Raw genomic sequence first — 18,574 nt, forward strand, 5'->3', positions numbered from 1 at the left:
ACAGTGAGGCGTGGTGCACACAGACCCCGGGGAATAAAGAATATATAGATTTCTACACTGATGGCTCCAAATTGGATGGCCCAGTGGGTTTCGGAGTATATTCTAAAGGTCTGGAACTTCGAATAGCGAAAAGATTACCTGATCACTGTAGGCTGAAATATTAGCAATAAGAGAAGTGGTGAATTGGCTGAGAAGTAATGATCCAAGCAATATTGGCATTAATATATACTCAGACAGTCAACCTGCAATAAAATCCTTGGACTGTGTGTTCCTCAACTCGAAAACGGCCATCGACTGCCGCTAATCTCTCAATGAGATGGCTGAGCAGCACAATATTCACCTAATATGGGTGTCTGGCCATAGGAACATACCGGGGAACTGCGAAGCAGATGAGCTAGCAAGGCTAGGAACTAACTTACATATTCCAGGGGAACTATAATCTGTTGTGATAATACTTGTTAATATTATACTTGCTTATCAACTTATATTTATAACTAGGTAGGCTATGCAAATTACATTTATAATTTTATATTTTAAGTATATAGACATTGAAATAAAACTTGAGTTGTAAAATAGAACTCTTTGTGTTTATAACATGGTGTCAGGTGTGTACTTGAAAAAATAATCGAAATACATACAATTAAAAGAAAAAAGAGAACTAAATGGCGACTGGAAAAGACAAATCAAGCAGAAGCAGTGAAATAAAGGAAAAGCAAATACTCTCGTTTGCTGCAAGCATTCCAGCGTTTAATATGCAAAATGGAAACATGGCTTAGAATGGCGTAATTGGAGCAAAGCATTCAAAATTTTTTTAATTGCAACTAATTTGGAGCAGCAAAATGACCAACGGAAGGTTGCTATACTTTTGCTCCATATGGGGCCAGATGCCTTAGAAGTATTCAATTCTTTCAATTTGGATCTGGAAGCTGTGAAATTTGAAGAACTTTGGAATAAATTTCAAGCCTATTTTACACCCAAAACCAATCTGGCAATGGAGCGACATAACTTCATTACGAAAAAACAAGACGAAGATCAAACCATTAATCAATATGCAGCCGTTTTGCAGAATTTAGGCATGACATGTGAGTTCGGTGACCTGCGGGAAGATTTGGTTAAAGATATATTTATATGTGGATTATCTCGAAATTTCAAACAAGTCAAGGAACGACTTTTAAGCGAAGGAAATATAACATGGGAAAAGGCATTGCAAATAGCAAAGAGCATTGAACGGGCTAGAGAGGATGTAGCAGAAATCTCTGAAAATCCGAAGTCTATGGTGTCTGCTTTAAGAAATAGCAAGCCCCCCCCAATCATCAAATGAAACCTTCTCGAGAAAAATGTAGTAAGTGTGGACAAAATCACATAAACAAATGTCCTGCTGACGGAGCAGTTTGTTATTTATGCCAGAAGCCAAATCATTTTGCTAGGATGTGCCTTTCTAAAGAAAAATTTCGCAAAAACAAATTTGTAAAAAGTGTGAATCAAAACAAGGAAGTTTTACCGTATTTCAGTATTAAAGATGAAATTCATGAAATAGATGGGCTTCTTTTCAAGAACAACAGATTATTGATACCAAAAGCACTCAGATCAGATATGTTGAATAGATTACATGAGGGACATTTGGACATACAGAGATGGCACGAGATTGCATTTATTGGCCGAATATAAGCAATGATATTTACAATTTATTATCTGCTTGTGAGATTTGTGTAAAGTACAGAAATGCTAATCCGAAGCAGGAATATAATAAAAAATCTAAAAAATTAAAACCTATTGAGATAGGTAGACAAATATATTTCAAGAAAAATCCATTATCCGTTTGGCTTCCAGGTACCATTGTAGAAAAATGTGAACAACCTAGGTCATATATGATTGAGTATCAAGAAGGGGTAACATTTAGAAGAAATACACAGCATATTTTAGAGATTAATCAGAAAGGGAATAGCCACATGAATACATCCGACATACAAAATAACAGCAGTATTGAAAACACTGATGATACGAACACAACTATTAATCAAATTAGGCCTAGAAGTGGAAGAATCATAAAACCTCCAAATAGGTTGAAATATTGAAAATTTTAATTTTTGTATGTATTAAGTATTTGTTTAAAAATTATGTAGATTTATTATTTATGGCGATAACTAGGTAGGCTATGCAAATTACATTTATAATTTTATATTTTAAGTATATAGACATTGAAATGAAACTTGAGTTGTAAAATAGAACTCTTTGTTTATAACAGCTACCTGCAAGCTCTTACTGCGTGAGAAGGCTGTCATGATGGCAAATGTTCGATGGGAAGGCAAGGGCTGTAACGACACCAAGCAAATATGGCCCCATTTAAACTTAAACCGCATACTAGATATGCTAGTGTTCTCGAGACGCCACATATCACTCCTGATATCTGCTATAACGGGTCGCTGCCTGATAGGCGATTTTGCAAAAACAATTGGTGCGAAGTATAATGACTATTGTATGAGCTGTCATGATGCGGAGGAAAAGGAATCAATAAAACATCTCTAGTGTGAGTGTCCTGCATTTTGTGTAAGGCGTAAGCAAATTTTAGGGGCATATAGCTTCAGATTACTGGCGGACCTGGAAAACGTTAACTTAAGAAGTCTGCTAATGTTTTTGGAACAATCTGGTTGGTTCAAAAGAAGAAAATAATCGAGAAGGTTCAGCGGTTAAAACTAGAAGTGCCCATATGTAATAGGTACTTTTAGTTAATGTGGTATCACAATGGACTGAATAGTCTAAGTGAGCCTGAATCTTAATCGGGCTGCCACTTTAACCTAACCTAACCTAAATCAATAACAACTACTTGTTTCGTGATTAAAGCCGATAGCTTGTTTCGCACACGAACCATGTGAGGTATAGTGTCAGCATGATAGTTTGGACTCACGTAGACTACTAAGTTCATTGCGATACCACAGTAGCGAACTTCTCCCTTATTACTGACTGCTACCCGATTCTATGGTTATCTCAATGACAAGAGACCTCCTTTTTACAGCCGAGTCCGAACATTGTGGTGAAACCACATAGAGAACCTTGGTAAAACTCACAAGTGTCACCCGAATACTGAGAGGAAAAATGCAACAATGGAAACCCATTTTATGTTTGGTCGAAACTGGGATTGAACCCATGACCCTTTGTGTGCAAAACGGGCATGTGAACTATTGCACGTCGGTTGACCCAATACACAAAAGGTGCACGTATGTTAGAAAACAATGAATAGGCCCGGAATCAAATGTAACTTTTACGCTAACATTCTTCATACCGACGAAGAACAAGGTACTGCGATAAGAGCCTTGAGAGCAGCAATATACAATAACATTTCGTTTGTGCGTCTCACATTCAATTACGATCCAATAATTTAAATATGGAAAGGAAGCACCAGGCTTTTATTGACCAAATGCAAAGTAAAGCTGTCAGAACTGAACCAAACACAGGACCATTACTTTCATTGGTGTCTGGAACAACACCACAGCCAAAACATTTCCCAACCCATTTTTGGTGCTGAAAATATAGTTACTGGAAGTTTCATGCCAACATTTAAAGGACAAATATATCACAAAAAATGATCCCTATTGCCTTTTCCTGATGAAGAATAAACAATTCTACAGATATATTTCCTTGGCAACTTTAAAAGAGAAGTCACCATCACCATGTGCAATGGCTAAAGGGTTAAGCCGCAACATTATAGAATCATTAAAAATCCAATCCAAAAATGAACCAATACATGAACAGCCTGTTTCTGTATGTCGAACGAGCTCCATCGATCGATTGAAATGAATAGAAACAGCTGATTTTTGGTTATAAATTCAGCTGTTTGTTTCCATTTCAGTCGATCGATAGAGCTCGTTCGACATACAGAAACAGGCTAGAAGACTCTATTGTAATTGTTGGTGACAGTTCGAACCAAGAGATATATTTTTACATTGCAACGAGTACCTGAAACACTAATCCAATCATTTTGGCAAGGAGAAGATAGCGATTAAATTAAAAATTTTAATCTCAAACACTGGTAAAATATATTTATGATCTCAAATTTCAAACATATTTGTTTTATTTACATGAAAAAAAAAAAACAAAAAACAGATAAATGTTAGAAGCGTGTGTGCACCTATTCAGTATCGGCTAACCAACACATGGCCATCTTCGTTTTATTTTTGTATCGTATGTAAAGGGTGATTCTTTTGAGGTTAGGATTTTCATGCATTAGTATTTGACAGATCACGTGGGATTTCAGACATGGTGTCAAAGAGAAAGATGCTCAGTATGCTTTGACATTTCATCATGAATAGACTTACGATCTGCCACAACGTCGAATTTTCAGTGAATGGGCCCTAGAAAAGTTGGCAGAAAATCCGCTTTTTTATCGACAAATTTTGTTCAGCGATGAGGCTCATTTCTGGTTGAATGGCTACGTAAATAAGCAAAATTGCCGCATTTGGAGTGAAGAGCAACCAGAAGCCGTTCAAGAACTGCCCATGCATCCCGAAAAATGCACTGTTTGGTGTGGTTTGTACGCTGGTGGAATCATTGGACCGTATTTTTTCAAAGATGCTGTTGGACGCAACGTTACGGTGAATGGCGATCGCTATCGTTCGATGCTAACAAACTTTTTGTTGCCAAAAATGGAAGAACTGAACTTGGTTGACATGTGGTTTCAACAAGATGGCGCTACATGCCACACAGCTCGCGATTCTATGGCCATTTTGAGGGAAAACTTCGGCGAACAATTCATCTCAAGAAATGGACCGGTAAGTTGGCCACCAAGATCATGCGATTTGACGCCTTTAGACTATTTTTTGTGGGGCTACGTCAAGTCTAAAGTCTACAGAAATAAGCCAGCAACTATTCCAGCTTTGGAAGACAACATTTCCGAAGAAATTCGGGCTATTCCGGCCGAAATGCTCGAAAAAGTTGCCCAAAATTGGACTTTCCGAATGGACCACCTAAGACGCAGCCGCGGTCAACATTTAAATGAAATTATCTTCAAAAAGTAAATGTCATGGACCAATCTAACGTTTCAAATAAAGAACCGATGAGATTTTGCAAATTTTATGCGTTTTTTAAAAAAAAAAAGTTATCAAGCTCTTAACAAATCACCCTTTATTAGGTGGTTTGCGTTTACTATGGGTGTTGTAATGAAAAGTTGTCATTCCACATTCGTTTAAAGCATTTCTCAACCATCAGTACATAAAGTCATATACACTAAAGCCACATACCCATATTGCCAACTCAATTGTTAATGTGGTCGTTTCTTATGTATGTTTGTCGCCATTTTGGGTAATGTCTATTTAGTAAGATATGTAGTAGTCATTGATTGCAAAGTACGTATAAGTGGGTCAGACAAGGCCGTTTGGATGCTGTTTTTGTCCGGTCGTTGCTATGCTGATTGATAACGCATTAGCTGTGATTGAAGATTGATAGATGTAGGTTCCGTGCAACAGATGTTACTGCTTATAATGCTTCTTCATTTTAGGTTGTATCATTCTGTGCCCACTTGCTTACAATGTGAGGGTACCTTATTTTCCTTCAAAATTTAGATTGTTCGAAATACGATTGGAAAGTCTAGCTAAATTTATGTAGCAAACGTTGTTGAGTTATTTCGGAATTTCTAACCCTCTAATGCCCCATTTTTCTGCTATCTGATAAAATAATCTAGGTTTACGACACAAAAGCCAGAGAACGAAACAAACAAAATCAATACGGTCAAATTCAATGTATTCTGCAAAGTCTCTTGTAGAGTTTTGACTACGTTGTGCTCTTATTTTACGCATTGTTGTTGTCTTTAAGTGTGTGTTCACTATAAGCGTCCTGTTTTATAGTAGACCGCCTAAAGGCGGGATTAGAACGTAGAATTTCGTTACAGCAACGTAATTTTACGTTATATATAGGAAACCATTTATGAAATATATTTCGTAATACTAACGAATAATTACGTCACAATAACGTAGCCTTTGTATTAACGAAAGTTATTCGTTGTATGAATGAAAACTATTTATTGTACACTGGTAGAAAAATGTTTCGTATTATTAACGAACGGGCTTCGTTGATTATTTTTCGTTAATATTACGAAATTTTTCGTTATAAGAACGAAAGTGATCGTTAATACAACGAAATCAATCGTTAAAAGACAATTTTGTGTTTTGGTTTTTCGTTATATTAATGAAACACGTTTCGTTAATATTACGAATATTAACTTTGTAATTTTTTCAAGAATTAGAATAAAAAAATTTTCCAAGATGAAATTATTATAATCATTTGCACATAGAGAGTAACTTTTGGAAACTTTTAAACTAAACAGTCGTTTTATATACTCTGAAACTGGAATTGAAAATTTCATTTATAAAACGAAATCGATCGTTAATATAATGATATGGCTCGTTAAAAAATAAATTTTAAATTGTTATATTTCGTCATATTAATGAAATATGTTCATTAATAATACGAATGGGAGTTTGAGTATTTCTGCCTCTCCTTACTCTCTCTCTCTCTCTCTAAAACGTCTCTTCATACTCTCTCTAGCGTGTATGTAATTGGTACATACACATCTTAGTATGGCAATAAGCACATGTGTGCGTCTTGAAAAACAAACGGTAAAAAGTTCAACAGAAAACTTGTCTGATGGGCAAACATTAACAACATTTACGTTCTTTTCGCTGAAGAGTGCACACGCTCATTACAGTTTCGTTGTGAATAATAAACATAGATGGGTGAGGTGAGTTAAATTGGTGTTTTTTGTATATTCGCAAGAAATATAGTGTACATTTTTAATCTTTAGTGAAAATGCCCCGGGGAAGTGAACTTTCAGATGAGGAAGGCGGAACAATTACGGTGATGAACCTTGGTTGCACAAAAATTGGATAAATGGACACGGTGATACGATTATCATTTTTTGATCTTAGAAATAAGAGGCTTTTTTTTCTTAAGTGAAAGTCACAATATATGTTTATTATATTACTTAATTTATCATTATATATTATTTCTTACTGTAAACCATATTTCAAAGATCTTAACAAAAAATAATACACTACCAATTACTACACTCAAATGCGCTAATTGGTTGGGTTTCATTAATATAACGTTTATGTTCATTTATACAACGTTCGCCTTTCATTCATACAATGAATAATTTTCATTCATACAACGTATAAGCTGCACCCATACAACGAATAAATTTCATTCATACAACGAATAATATTCGTTAATACAACGAAAAGGCTACGTAATAGCAACGTAATTATTCGTTAATACTACGAAATGTATTCCACAAAGTGTTTCGTAAATATAACGTAAAATTACGTTGTTATAACGAAATGCTACGTTGGCTGACTTTTAATGAAGAATTTCGTTAATACAACGTAGAAATTCATCGTATTAACGAAACTTTTTCTACCAGTGTGTGAACCCAATTTTTTCATTGTCTGAATGAAATACTTACATTGTATCAATGAAAACAAACGTTATAATAATGAAACCTAACGAGTGGTCGCAGTTTAGTTTAGTCATTGGTAGTGTACTATTTTTTTGTTAACATCTTTGAAAAATTATAAAATTATTTAAATAGAGTAGGAAATAATATTTATTGATGAATAAAGCAATTTAATACAGTGAAACCTCTCAAACTAGGACACTTTGAAAAGCGGACGTAAATGTTGTATAATGCACATATAACTATTTGCTATTTAGTTTATTCTTTGATTACAATTTTCAAATAACGGATCTAGTGATAAAATCGCCATTCAAAAAAGAAAAATTCAAGTACCATTATTTTCGTCCGAAGGAAGAGCGAAAATGTTTTTGCACATATATTTATTTAACAAAGGTATATTCTGTCGACCAAACCATTTTTCAGTTCAACTTTTTACCGTTTGTTTTTCAAGATGTACATGGTAACATGTACTTATTGTCATAGAGCAAAACCGAGTGCATGTTGACCAATACAATGCATATAATTATTCACAGTTTTATGTTATTTCGTATATCATTACGTATAAACTGGGCGAGATTTTCTTATAAAAATCTGTTTTGATGAAATTTTTCCAAATACTAAACCAAAAAAGAGAACTGCAGAAATAGACCTACAGAATTCATACCTACCAATATTATGTAAATTTATCGTCATCTTAAACTTTCTTTTGTTATTTTACTGAAAAATGCGTGGAAAATTAGCTCGAAAAATTAAATAGATGAAATCCATTAGATTAGTGATGTGTTTTTAATAACAATAGACTTGATATTCGAATACAATCCGGTTCGGTTAATACCAATATCGATACTAACATATTAACTAATTATCAAATGATTGTATATTGTGAGTAATGCATTCTGTATAAATAATTTATCCTGAAAAATTATGTTTCGCCACAAAATCATTAAATAGTTTATTTTTATTAAGATCATTATCATTCTTCGCCATCACTACGATGAAAATGACACCATAACTATATTAGTGCTATTAATAATTAATACCTATTTTTATACAAGGCTTATAATATAACCAGTGAGTAAAGTAGAAAGTCGGACGGGGCCGACTATATCATACCCTAAACCACCCCTACACAGAAAAAAATATCACCAAAATATTTCCAATTAAAAAGTTAATTGAAGTTGAAAATTTTTTTCAATTAATAAATTAATTGATTCAATTAATTTTCTAATCAAATTCGGAAGACTAATTCGGTTAAAAAATGTGCTGACTTTTTTAAGTTTTAATTAAAAATGTATTTCAAACAATCATTTGTTAATCCAAATAAAAACTCTAAGCCAAATCAGAAAGTAATAAAAATAGTTACCTTTTTTAATTAATAAATTAATTGAGTTTTGCAATAAATATCAATTAAATTTTTAATTGAATCAATTAAATAATTCATTGAAATTTGCTGAAAAAAAATCAATTAATTTTTTAATCAAGATTTTTTTCTATGTCCAATTAAAACTGTGATTGATACTATCATTTTCGTGATTGAAGACATTTCAATTAAAAAATTAATTGGATCAATTAATTTGGTGATTGAATCAGAAAAAAAAATTGTGTACTGAATTTGTAAACATAAGCATTTGTGGGGTATCATTGGTATAGGTTTTGGAGAACATAAAGGGGGGTACATGTTTATGGGTGTTTTGTCACAATCTGAGCAGAAATGTCTAATATTAGGAGCTATAATTTATTTTGCACCAAAAGAGTTAGTATGCCACTAATATTGAGTCCATTATTAAAAAAGAGGAAATCGGTCAATTAGTTGTGGATAATAAATCCTAATTTCTGCAAATAGGGCAATAGATTTATGTAAGAGCTAAATTTAAGTCTAAATACGATCGGCTAGTACATAAAAATTTGAAATTTGAGTAACATTGGTTAATAAATAAGAATATTATGACCAAATTTGGGAAAATCTAGCGATGCATATAAATTGAAGCTATATGTAAATCTGAACCAATTTGCATAATATTCTGCGGGTTTAATTAATACCACAAAAGGTTACCTTGTGCAAAATTTGAGTAAGATCAGTTAAGAAATAAGGCCTCTATGGTCAAACATAAAGTTATTAGGGGCAAATTTGAACCGATTTCGATGAAATTTTGCACATACAGTTAGTGCTATAGAAGATTACATTTAGCCAACCTTGGTTACGATCGGTTGATACATTAGGGGTTTACGGCCAAATTTGGCAAAATTGGGCGATACATATATATGGGAGCTATATCTACATCTGAACCGATTTCGATGAAATTTTGCACATACCGTTAGTTCTATAGAGGACTGGATCTAGCCAACTTTGACTGAGATCGGTTAATAAATAAGGGTTTTATGGCCAAATTTGTGAAAATCGGGCATACATATATATGGAAGCTATATCTCAATCTGAACCGATTTCGATGAAATTTTGAACATACAGTTAGTGCTATAGAAGATTACATTTGGCCAACTTTGAGTAAGATCGGTTGATAAATAAGGGTTTTACGGCCAAATTTGGCAAAATCGGGCGATACATATATATGGGAGCTATAACTAAATCTGAACCGATTTGGATGAAATTTTGCAGACTTGAAGACCGATGAAAAAGATTAAATTTTGCCAAATTTCGTGACGATCCGTTTGAAAACAAAAGCAATGTGACCCCATTTGTCGAAATCGGTCGATACATATATATGGGAGCTATATCTAAATTTGATCCGATTTCTTCCAAATTCAATAGCGTTCGTCCTTGTGCCCAAAAAACACCACGTACCAAATTTCATCCAAATCGGTTAATAATTGCGACCGGAATCCTGTGAACAACAAATGCATGGACAGACGGACGGACGGACACCAAGGCTAGATCGACTCAGGAGGTGATTCTGAGTCGATCGGTATATATTTTATGGGGTCTAAAATCAATATTTCTGGTAGGCACATTTTTTGGCCGATCAAACTTACTATACCCTAACCACTATGTGGTTTAGGGTATAAAAAGAGCGTGATAGCTATCACTGGTATAAAGTGCACGTTAACGATTTTTTTTATGAATAAGGCCGTTAGTATTTAGCCCATATTTCTTAATTTCTAATTATGGTTTTAACTCGTCTTGACATACTTCACTAAGTTTTTTCTATCCGATGAATTGTGTTTAACTTGGTTCTAGATCTCATCGCTATTTTTGGTGCTCTTTCGTGTAATCTTATGCACCTTTTAATCAGAGACCATAAGTTCTCAATGGGATTGAAATTGGGGCTTTGTGGTAGCCTTTTGAGCATTTGAGAACTGTGCTCCGACAACCATTTAATTACTATATTGTAAGTATGCTTGGGTTTGCAGTCTTTTTGAAAAACACCTTAATCCTTAAGGTAGGCGCAAACCTCCACAAACTCGGGCAAATTTGATTGCACAATATCAAGGTAATCTCCTTTTTTCAGGATTCCTTAACACTAACACCCTTCAGTTTTTTTTGTGCCAATTGACCCCTATTTACAAGCAGTTGGCATTTTACTGGTCATGGGACTGGTTCTATTTAGTCGTTTGGTAGTCACTTCATGCATTTGCCTTTAGAACACAATGAACCCATCCCCTAACCGGTTTAAATGTCTCTATCATAGGGTTAATTAACACTTTTCTGGCCCTTTTGCATCTATAACAGGGACAGTCTATTTTTAGTTATATTTTCCACACATTTGTTCATGTTCTACCAATATCACAAACATTTAAATTGATGTTTCGACGCTGTGTGTTCAATGGCGTTTGTGGCTGAGTGTGTTAAGGCGTTCTGTTATGGTGCCAGGTTCAAAACCTGATCGGAGCGAAAAAGTTTTTCAAGTTGTAAAATTAGATAATAAGAAATTAAAAGTAAAAAAATATTGATAGAAATAAAAAGTAAAATTGGTGGAAAAATTGTTTTTTTTTTTTACTGTCTCTCTAACATGTCTATTTGAACTGGTGAATTGATGGGTTGAAAACAACCGGTTAAAGGATTGGTTTGTATCTATCTATGTGGGGGTCAAATGACCCTTCATATGACAACCCGATATTAATTTCACCGGTCACCTAACCGAGTAAAGTAGATGTACCGGTTATAAAGGACAAGTGAAACGACCGGTTTGGGACCAGTCCCGAGAACTGAAGGGCAACGGCCAAGTGTGTCATCATCCCCATATCAAATGTCGTTACTAGTAATGTTCTATTGCATGAGATTAAAAACGGTTTATTTTGTTTCATCTGACCATTTAACTTATTTCCAGTCATTAACGACTCAATCTCTATGGGTCTTACTAGACATTTTCTATTTAATAAAGATTGCTAAAAGTGAAAACATACACTCGGTTTTTCTCCACACTGTACATAATTGTACACATTAATATAGACGCTACAGATTTAATGAATTGTGGCGTAAGCGAGAGACAATAAATTACAAACATATGGTTTTATTGGCATTCCAACACAATTATGTTTAAGACTTTTTGTTGCAAGCTACCAAATGTTTAGAAACTGGAATGAACTATTCGGAGCCTTAAAAAAGATATGATTGCGGTGCAACATAACATGTTTGCAACTTACAACAATTTTTGGTTTGAACAAATTCTGAAAAAAATCTGCTTCAAGAATATGTTTGGGAGTTATGTTACAGAGGCGGTTTTTTGAGAGTATATTTGTGGACATAAGTATCTCTATATGTTGAATTTCTGGCAAATCGTACAAAAGTTCCCAAGAAAAATTACGGTGTCTACACAAAAAAAAAGTGTCTCGTAAATTTAAGAAGATTTTTAAGTTAAAAATTCTTTTGTCATGCTATAAAACTACTTGCGAAATGTAAAGTACTTTCTAAATAATAAGTGCAATTTACTATAAGATTTTTTTGTATGAGAAAATATTTTTTTACGAAAAATGAACTCGAAAGTGGATAGCAATTTCTTACTGACAATATAGTTAATAATTGTTGGTAGAAAATTACCCAATGAAATATTTTTAGTTCACATGTAATTAAATTTATAGAAATTTTCGTCAAAAATGGTATATAACATATCATGAAGTTTTTGAAAATTTTAAGTTAAACGTTTCATCGTTCATAAACTGGTGTGCCTTTACGAATATTATTCTTAGAGTAAATTGTCAGCAGATGCGATGAACTAATGCATAGTACAGAGATCCTTATCGGCATAGTGGAATGTGATTAATGTAAAGATGATGTTACTTGAGTTTTGTTTCAGTGAGAGTAATGCAATAATGAGAAATGGTAACGAGGGCTGGGTATGTTGTGTATACATGAGCGTGCGGTTGTTTTTATTTTTGTTCATTTAGTGGTTTGTGTGTTTGTTTGTTTTCGCGGATGGAACATGTGTTTTTGTTGTTGTAGGAATGTTTTGGCTTTGCTTGATTTTGTTTGGCATGCTTCAGTTGTATAGTTGGCGTTGGCGTGGGTTGTTGCATCTTTTAAGCAGGTATGCAACAAGGAAATATAAAGGCATGGAATATTTTGTATTTTTGAGACATATATTGGTGTTTGTTTATTAAACCTTTTAAATGAAAGTTATTAATATTTTATCGGTAGCTTAAGTTATTAAGAATATTTAGGAAAATATGTTGAAATTGAAAGTGTATTGGAATTTTTATTATTCAATGTAAAAAATTAATATTCAATTCCAGATAAATTTGTTATATCTCAGCGCATAGTTTAGTCATAAATTGGTAAGTATTTTTTTAATATGGCTTTCTTTTAAAAATAATATTTTTTATGTATATTATTATTTGTTAATTAATTTTTTTGAATACCAGTTTAATGTTTTTCTTTGTTGTAAAAGCAATATTTAATTTCAGAGCAACTCCAGATGGATTCGAACAAATTAAAAAAATAGAGAATTAGTAAGATTTCTTTTACAAATTGACTTTCTTTCATCTAGAATATTTACCTTTTTATCATCAAAATTACAGGTTTTTAATACCTTATTTTAGTATTTCTTTAAGCAAATTGTCTGAAAACGAATGTAATATTTTTAATGTAAAAAACAAATATTTAATTTCAGAATAACCTCTTAAAAATTTGGAAAAAAAATTTAGTACTCCTTTGCTTGTAATTTAATAGTGAATTGGTAAGGATTCTTTGACTTTCTTTTAACCCTGGACAGTCATTCTTATTTTTTGTACATTAACGTCATCCTTCGTCATTTTCACTACGGCTCATTTCAAGACGCTATAATTTTCATCGTGAGCGAAACTTGAATTTATTTTCTTATTCGATTTTGTTTTAATTAGTATAAAACAAAAAATTCATAAAACGGTCGAATTTCATATTGGAGATTTTTTTTTATTGATTTCATTCAATACACAAAGCTACACTGAAAAATAGTAAACCCACCAGGCAGAAAAATTTTGATTAATTTCTAAAATTTAGATTATTTTTAGAAAATTTTAACTAAATAGTATTACAAACGCTGACATTTCACCGATATTACAAAAATAAGTAAATACTTTTCGACTAATTCAAGAAAATTTATTTGACAATTTTTTTTCACTTGTTAAAGAAAATTTTGTACTTTGAAGGAAAAAACTGGAGTTCAAAATTGCAGAATGTCTTCAGTGCCATACGAAGTTCAAGGTGGGCGCATTTCTAGTAAAATTTACAAATCTAAAGATATAAAAAACTATTTTGTGAAAAGTACGAATTAAGTACATCTTTATGTTTCATTTGTGTCTAATTTTTTCCCATTTTTTAATTCATTTAACTAACGTACACAAAAAAGTATTAGAATAAAGGAAATTTTATCCAAACATAATAATTCCATGAACAAAAATAAAGTTAGATTGGCTTAGTAAAATATAGGGTTCACTTTTCACTTGCGTGTACTTATTTATAGCCGAACAAATATATTACACTCTTAGAAAAATATGGTTTTCATATTTTATATAAACAAAGTGTGTGTTCGGGCACAATTTTTTAAAACCATATATTTCAGTGCAAAAATGTAATATTCCTAAACTAGCATTAAATGTTTGGGACACATATGTCAATATGTTAGAATATATTATGTTTGGGACAGAATGTTTCATAAAAGTAATATGTGTGAATGTAAACATATATAAATTTACAAATTTCGAGTAAACATATATATGTTGTGATATTTTATTCAGAGAGTGACAGAGAAAGAAATAGAGATGGAAACCGGGAGGGTTGACGAAAGACATCAACATAACAAAAAGAGAGAATCAAAAGAGAGCAATTTCTGTAAAACTGCTTGTATGTTGTTTCGGAAAACTGTTTTATGGGTTCATTTGTTTTGGCTATGCGCTTGGCATGTTAATGAGGCTTCGCCAAAAATTTGATATGCTTAAGACTAAATATTATTTAATTTGAATATTAAATTGCGTATTCGGAGTAAAGAGAATAGACATTCTGAACCAAGAGAATAGACATTTAAAAAACACATAATGTGTTTTTGCCTTAAGAGCAGCAATTTAAGTATGTGTGGACATGTGTTTTGTTTATCATTTTGGCATTATGGGCACAATTTTTTTTTTGCTTGGTTCGTCAAAAGAAATCGGAACGTACAGCGAGTAAGTCAAAGTATTTTGGAAGAAAGGATATTAAAAAACAGTGGAAAATATATAAAAATTACAAAGGGATCTTCAGAAAACAAAAAAAAAAATAAGTTTAGTTCCTCTTTATTTATAGGTAGTCTATGAGGAGTTGACGGACACTCTCAAAAATAAAATCAGGCATTAAGTTCGAGTTTTGCCGCTAAAATTATTTTTCATTTTAGCGGCAAAACTCGAATCTCTAAAAGCAGAATAACATAACTTTTTGGGCAAATTGTATTATAACTTGGTGGGGAATGATCCAAAACAACAATTAAAAACGTTTATTTTCTTCAAACTTAATTATTGAAGAAAAGAAAACGTGAAAACATGACCATTTTAGAGCGGTAATGCCAACTAATTACCGGCCTTAAAGGTAAAAATTAAATTAAATACAATTATTCATTAATAAATATTATAAAATGGAGTTAAATGCTATTAAAAAATAGTTCACGCTTAAATAAATTTATGTTTATATTGTAAAATTATTTATGTTTAAATCCAACTTCACGTTCTTCTTTTGTTAGAGTTATTGAATTTCTTCGAAAATTTCAAATTTTAAATCAAAAACATTTTTTTGTTACAAAGTTTTTGTTTGTTTTTGCAATAAAAAATAATGTTTTATCCCAAAGCTCAGTCCATTTCGTTTATATCAAGCACTGTTCTTTTCTGACTGTAAATCTTTAATAACACACATTTCGAAGTTTCATTGTAAAAATTTAATATAGTAGTATATAAAAATAAATATAAAAATTAAAAAAAAAAATGGTGTGTGGTCGGAGCAGGAATTGAACCCAGGACTCTTTGCATGCAAGGCGGACATGCTTATCATTGCTCCACGTGGCCAACAAATGTATGTTTTTGTTGAATAATGTTTTGTTTGCATCGGCTCGTGGGCGCTGTAAACTATGCTATATAAATGTAACTTATAACGATAATTGTCTATTGGTGACTATAACAGCCCAGTGGATAGTGTGTTGGCTTACAAACTGTATGGTTCTCGGTTCGATTCTCCGTCCAGGCGAAAGTTAAAATTTATAAAATTTAATAATTTCTTCACCATCGTTTGTATTACAGAAAATGGTGCTAAGAACTAAAAAATCTCGTGGAAGTGAGGAAGATGTGAGGGAATATGCAATTCCATATAATATTTTTAGGCTCAAAATGCTTCCAAACATATAATATGTTCACATTAAACAAACATAATAATGTTTCGGCAATATCCAATAATATATGTGCTTCCTGCAAAATATGTTTGGAACATATGTTAGAGAAGCAATTTTTTTTGAGGGTGTACAATTGTTATATATTTGTTAATAAAGTAATAACCGTAATCCTAAATATATACATATACATATTTATTTATTTATTCATTTTTTATTTTTATTTATAATCAGCTTCAATCAACAACACTTTACTTTTTATAGCATACACCCTCAAAAAAATCGCTTCTGTAACATATACTCCCAAACACATTTTGCTTCAAAGCGTATTGTTTATTTGATTTCTCCCAATATATAATATATTTGTGTAAGCATATTGGTCTAAACAATATAATATGTTTGGGTAGTCTAAGTTCCAAACATTATGTATTTTTCCATATAAATTCAATAATAAACCCACCAGGCAGAAAAATTTTGATTAATTTCTAAAATTTAGATTATTTTTAGAAAATTTTAACTAAATAGTATTACAAACGCTGACATTTCACCGATATTACAAAAATAAGTAAATACTTTTCGACTAATTCAAGAAAATTTATTTGACAATTTTTTTTCACTTGTTAAAGAAAATTTTGTACTTTGAAGGAAAAAACTGGAGTTCAAAATTGCAGAATGTCTTCAGTGCCATACGAAGTTCAAGGTGGGCGCATTTCTAGTAAAATTTACAAATCTAAAGATATAAAAAACTATTTTGTGAAAAGTACGAATTAAGTACATCTTTATGTTTCATTTGTGTCTAATTTTTTCCCATTTTTTAATTCATTTAACTAACGTACACAAAAAAGTATTAGAATAAAGGAAATTTTATCCAAACATAATAATTCCATGAACAAAAATAAAGTTAGATTGGCTTAGTAAAATATAGGGTTCACTTTTCACTTGCGTGTACTTATTTATAGCCGAACAAATATATTACACTCTTAGAAAAATATGGTTTTCATATTTTATATAAACAAAGTGTGTGTTCGGGCACAATTTTTTAAAACCATATATTTCAGTGCAAAAATGTAATATTCCTAAACTAGCATTAAATGTTTGGGACACATATGTCAATATGTTAGAATATATTATGTTTGGGACAGAATGTTTCATAAAAGTAATATGTGTGAATGTAAACATATATAAATTTACAAATTTCGAGTAAACATATATATGTTGTGATATTTTATTCAGAGAGTGACAGAGAAAGAAATAGAGATGGAAACCGGGAGGGTTGACGAAAGACATCAACATAACAAAAAGAGAGAATCAAAAGAGAGCAATTTCTGTAAAACTGCTTGTATGTTGTTTCGGAAAACTGTTTTATGGGTTCATTTGTTTTGGCTATGCGCTTGGCATGTTAATGAGGCTTCGCCAAAAATTTGATATGCTTAAGACTAAATATTATTTAATTTGAATATTAAATTGCGTATTCGGAGTAAAGAGAATAGACATTCTGAACCAAGAGAATAGACATTTAAAAAACACATAATGTGTTTTTGCCTTAAGAGCAGCAATTTAAGTATGTGTGGACATGTGTTTTGTTTATCATTTTGGCATTATGGGCACAATTTTTTTTTTGCTTGGTTCGTCAAAAGAAATCGGAACGTACAGCGAGTAAGTCAAAGTATTTTGGAAGAAAGGATATTAAAAAACAGTGGAAAATATATAAAAATTACAAAGGGATCTTCAGAAAACAAAAAAAAAAATAAGTTTAGTTCCTCTTTATTTATAGGTAGTCTATGAGGAGTTGACGGACACTCTCAAAAATAAAATCAGGCATTAAGTTCGAGTTTTGCCGCTAAAATTATTTTTCATTTTAGCGGCAAAACTCGAATCTCTAAAAGCAGAATAACATAACTTTTTGGGCAAATTGTATTATAACTTGGTGGGGAATGATCCAAAACAACAATTAAAAACGTTTATTTTCTTCAAACTTAATTATTGAAGAAAAGAAAACGTGAAAACATGACCATTTTAGAGCGGTAATGCCAACTAATTACCGGCCTTAAAGGTAAAAATTAAATTAAATACAATTATTCATTAATAAATATTATAAAATGGAGTTAAATGCTATTAAAAAATAGTTCACGCTTAAATAAATTTATGTTTATATTGTAAAATTATTTATGTTTAAATCCAACTTCACGTTCTTCTTTTGTTAGAGTTATTGAATTTCTTCGAAAATTTCAAATTTTAAATCAAAAACATTTTTTTGTTACAAAGTTTTTGTTTGTTTTTGCAATAAAAAATAATGTTTTATCCCAAAGCTCAGTCCATTTCGTTTATATCAAGCACTGTTCTTTTCTGACTGTAA

The 18,574-nt window shown here is 31.9% G+C and overlaps 2 protein-coding genes and 1 long non-coding RNA gene across 8 annotated transcripts in view; 2 read left to right on the top strand and 1 right to left on the bottom strand.

The window, feature by feature from the left end:
• Positions 1–18,574, bottom strand: part of Cad86C (Cadherin 86C) — a 411,455-nt gene that overhangs the window by 274,695 nt on the left and 118,186 nt on the right. The window lies entirely within an intron of this gene.
• Positions 875–1,321, top strand: LOC142228895 (uncharacterized). Its single transcript, XM_075299427.1, has one exon. The coding sequence runs from the start codon at positions 875–877 to the stop codon at positions 1,319–1,321; it is 447 nt and encodes a 148-aa protein (XP_075155542.1).
• LOC142240396 (uncharacterized) lies at positions 6,240–7,071 on the top strand. The gene is made up of 2 exons (XR_012723262.1): positions 6,240–6,730; positions 6,794–7,071. It is a non-coding gene; the product is annotated as an uncharacterized LOC142240396 (long non-coding RNA).

The sequence above is a fragment of the Haematobia irritans genome, chromosome 1, assembly GCF_050003625.1.
Source record: "Haematobia irritans isolate KBUSLIRL chromosome 1, ASM5000362v1, whole genome shotgun sequence".
NCBI lineage: Eukaryota > Metazoa > Arthropoda > Insecta > Diptera > Muscidae > Haematobia > Haematobia irritans.

What these genes read in the sequence shown, in the direction of transcription:
- LOC142228895 (XM_075299427.1), top strand. Translation starts at nt 875, where the DNA reads ATGGGGCCAGATGCCTTAGAAGTATTCAATTCTTTCAATTTGGATCTG.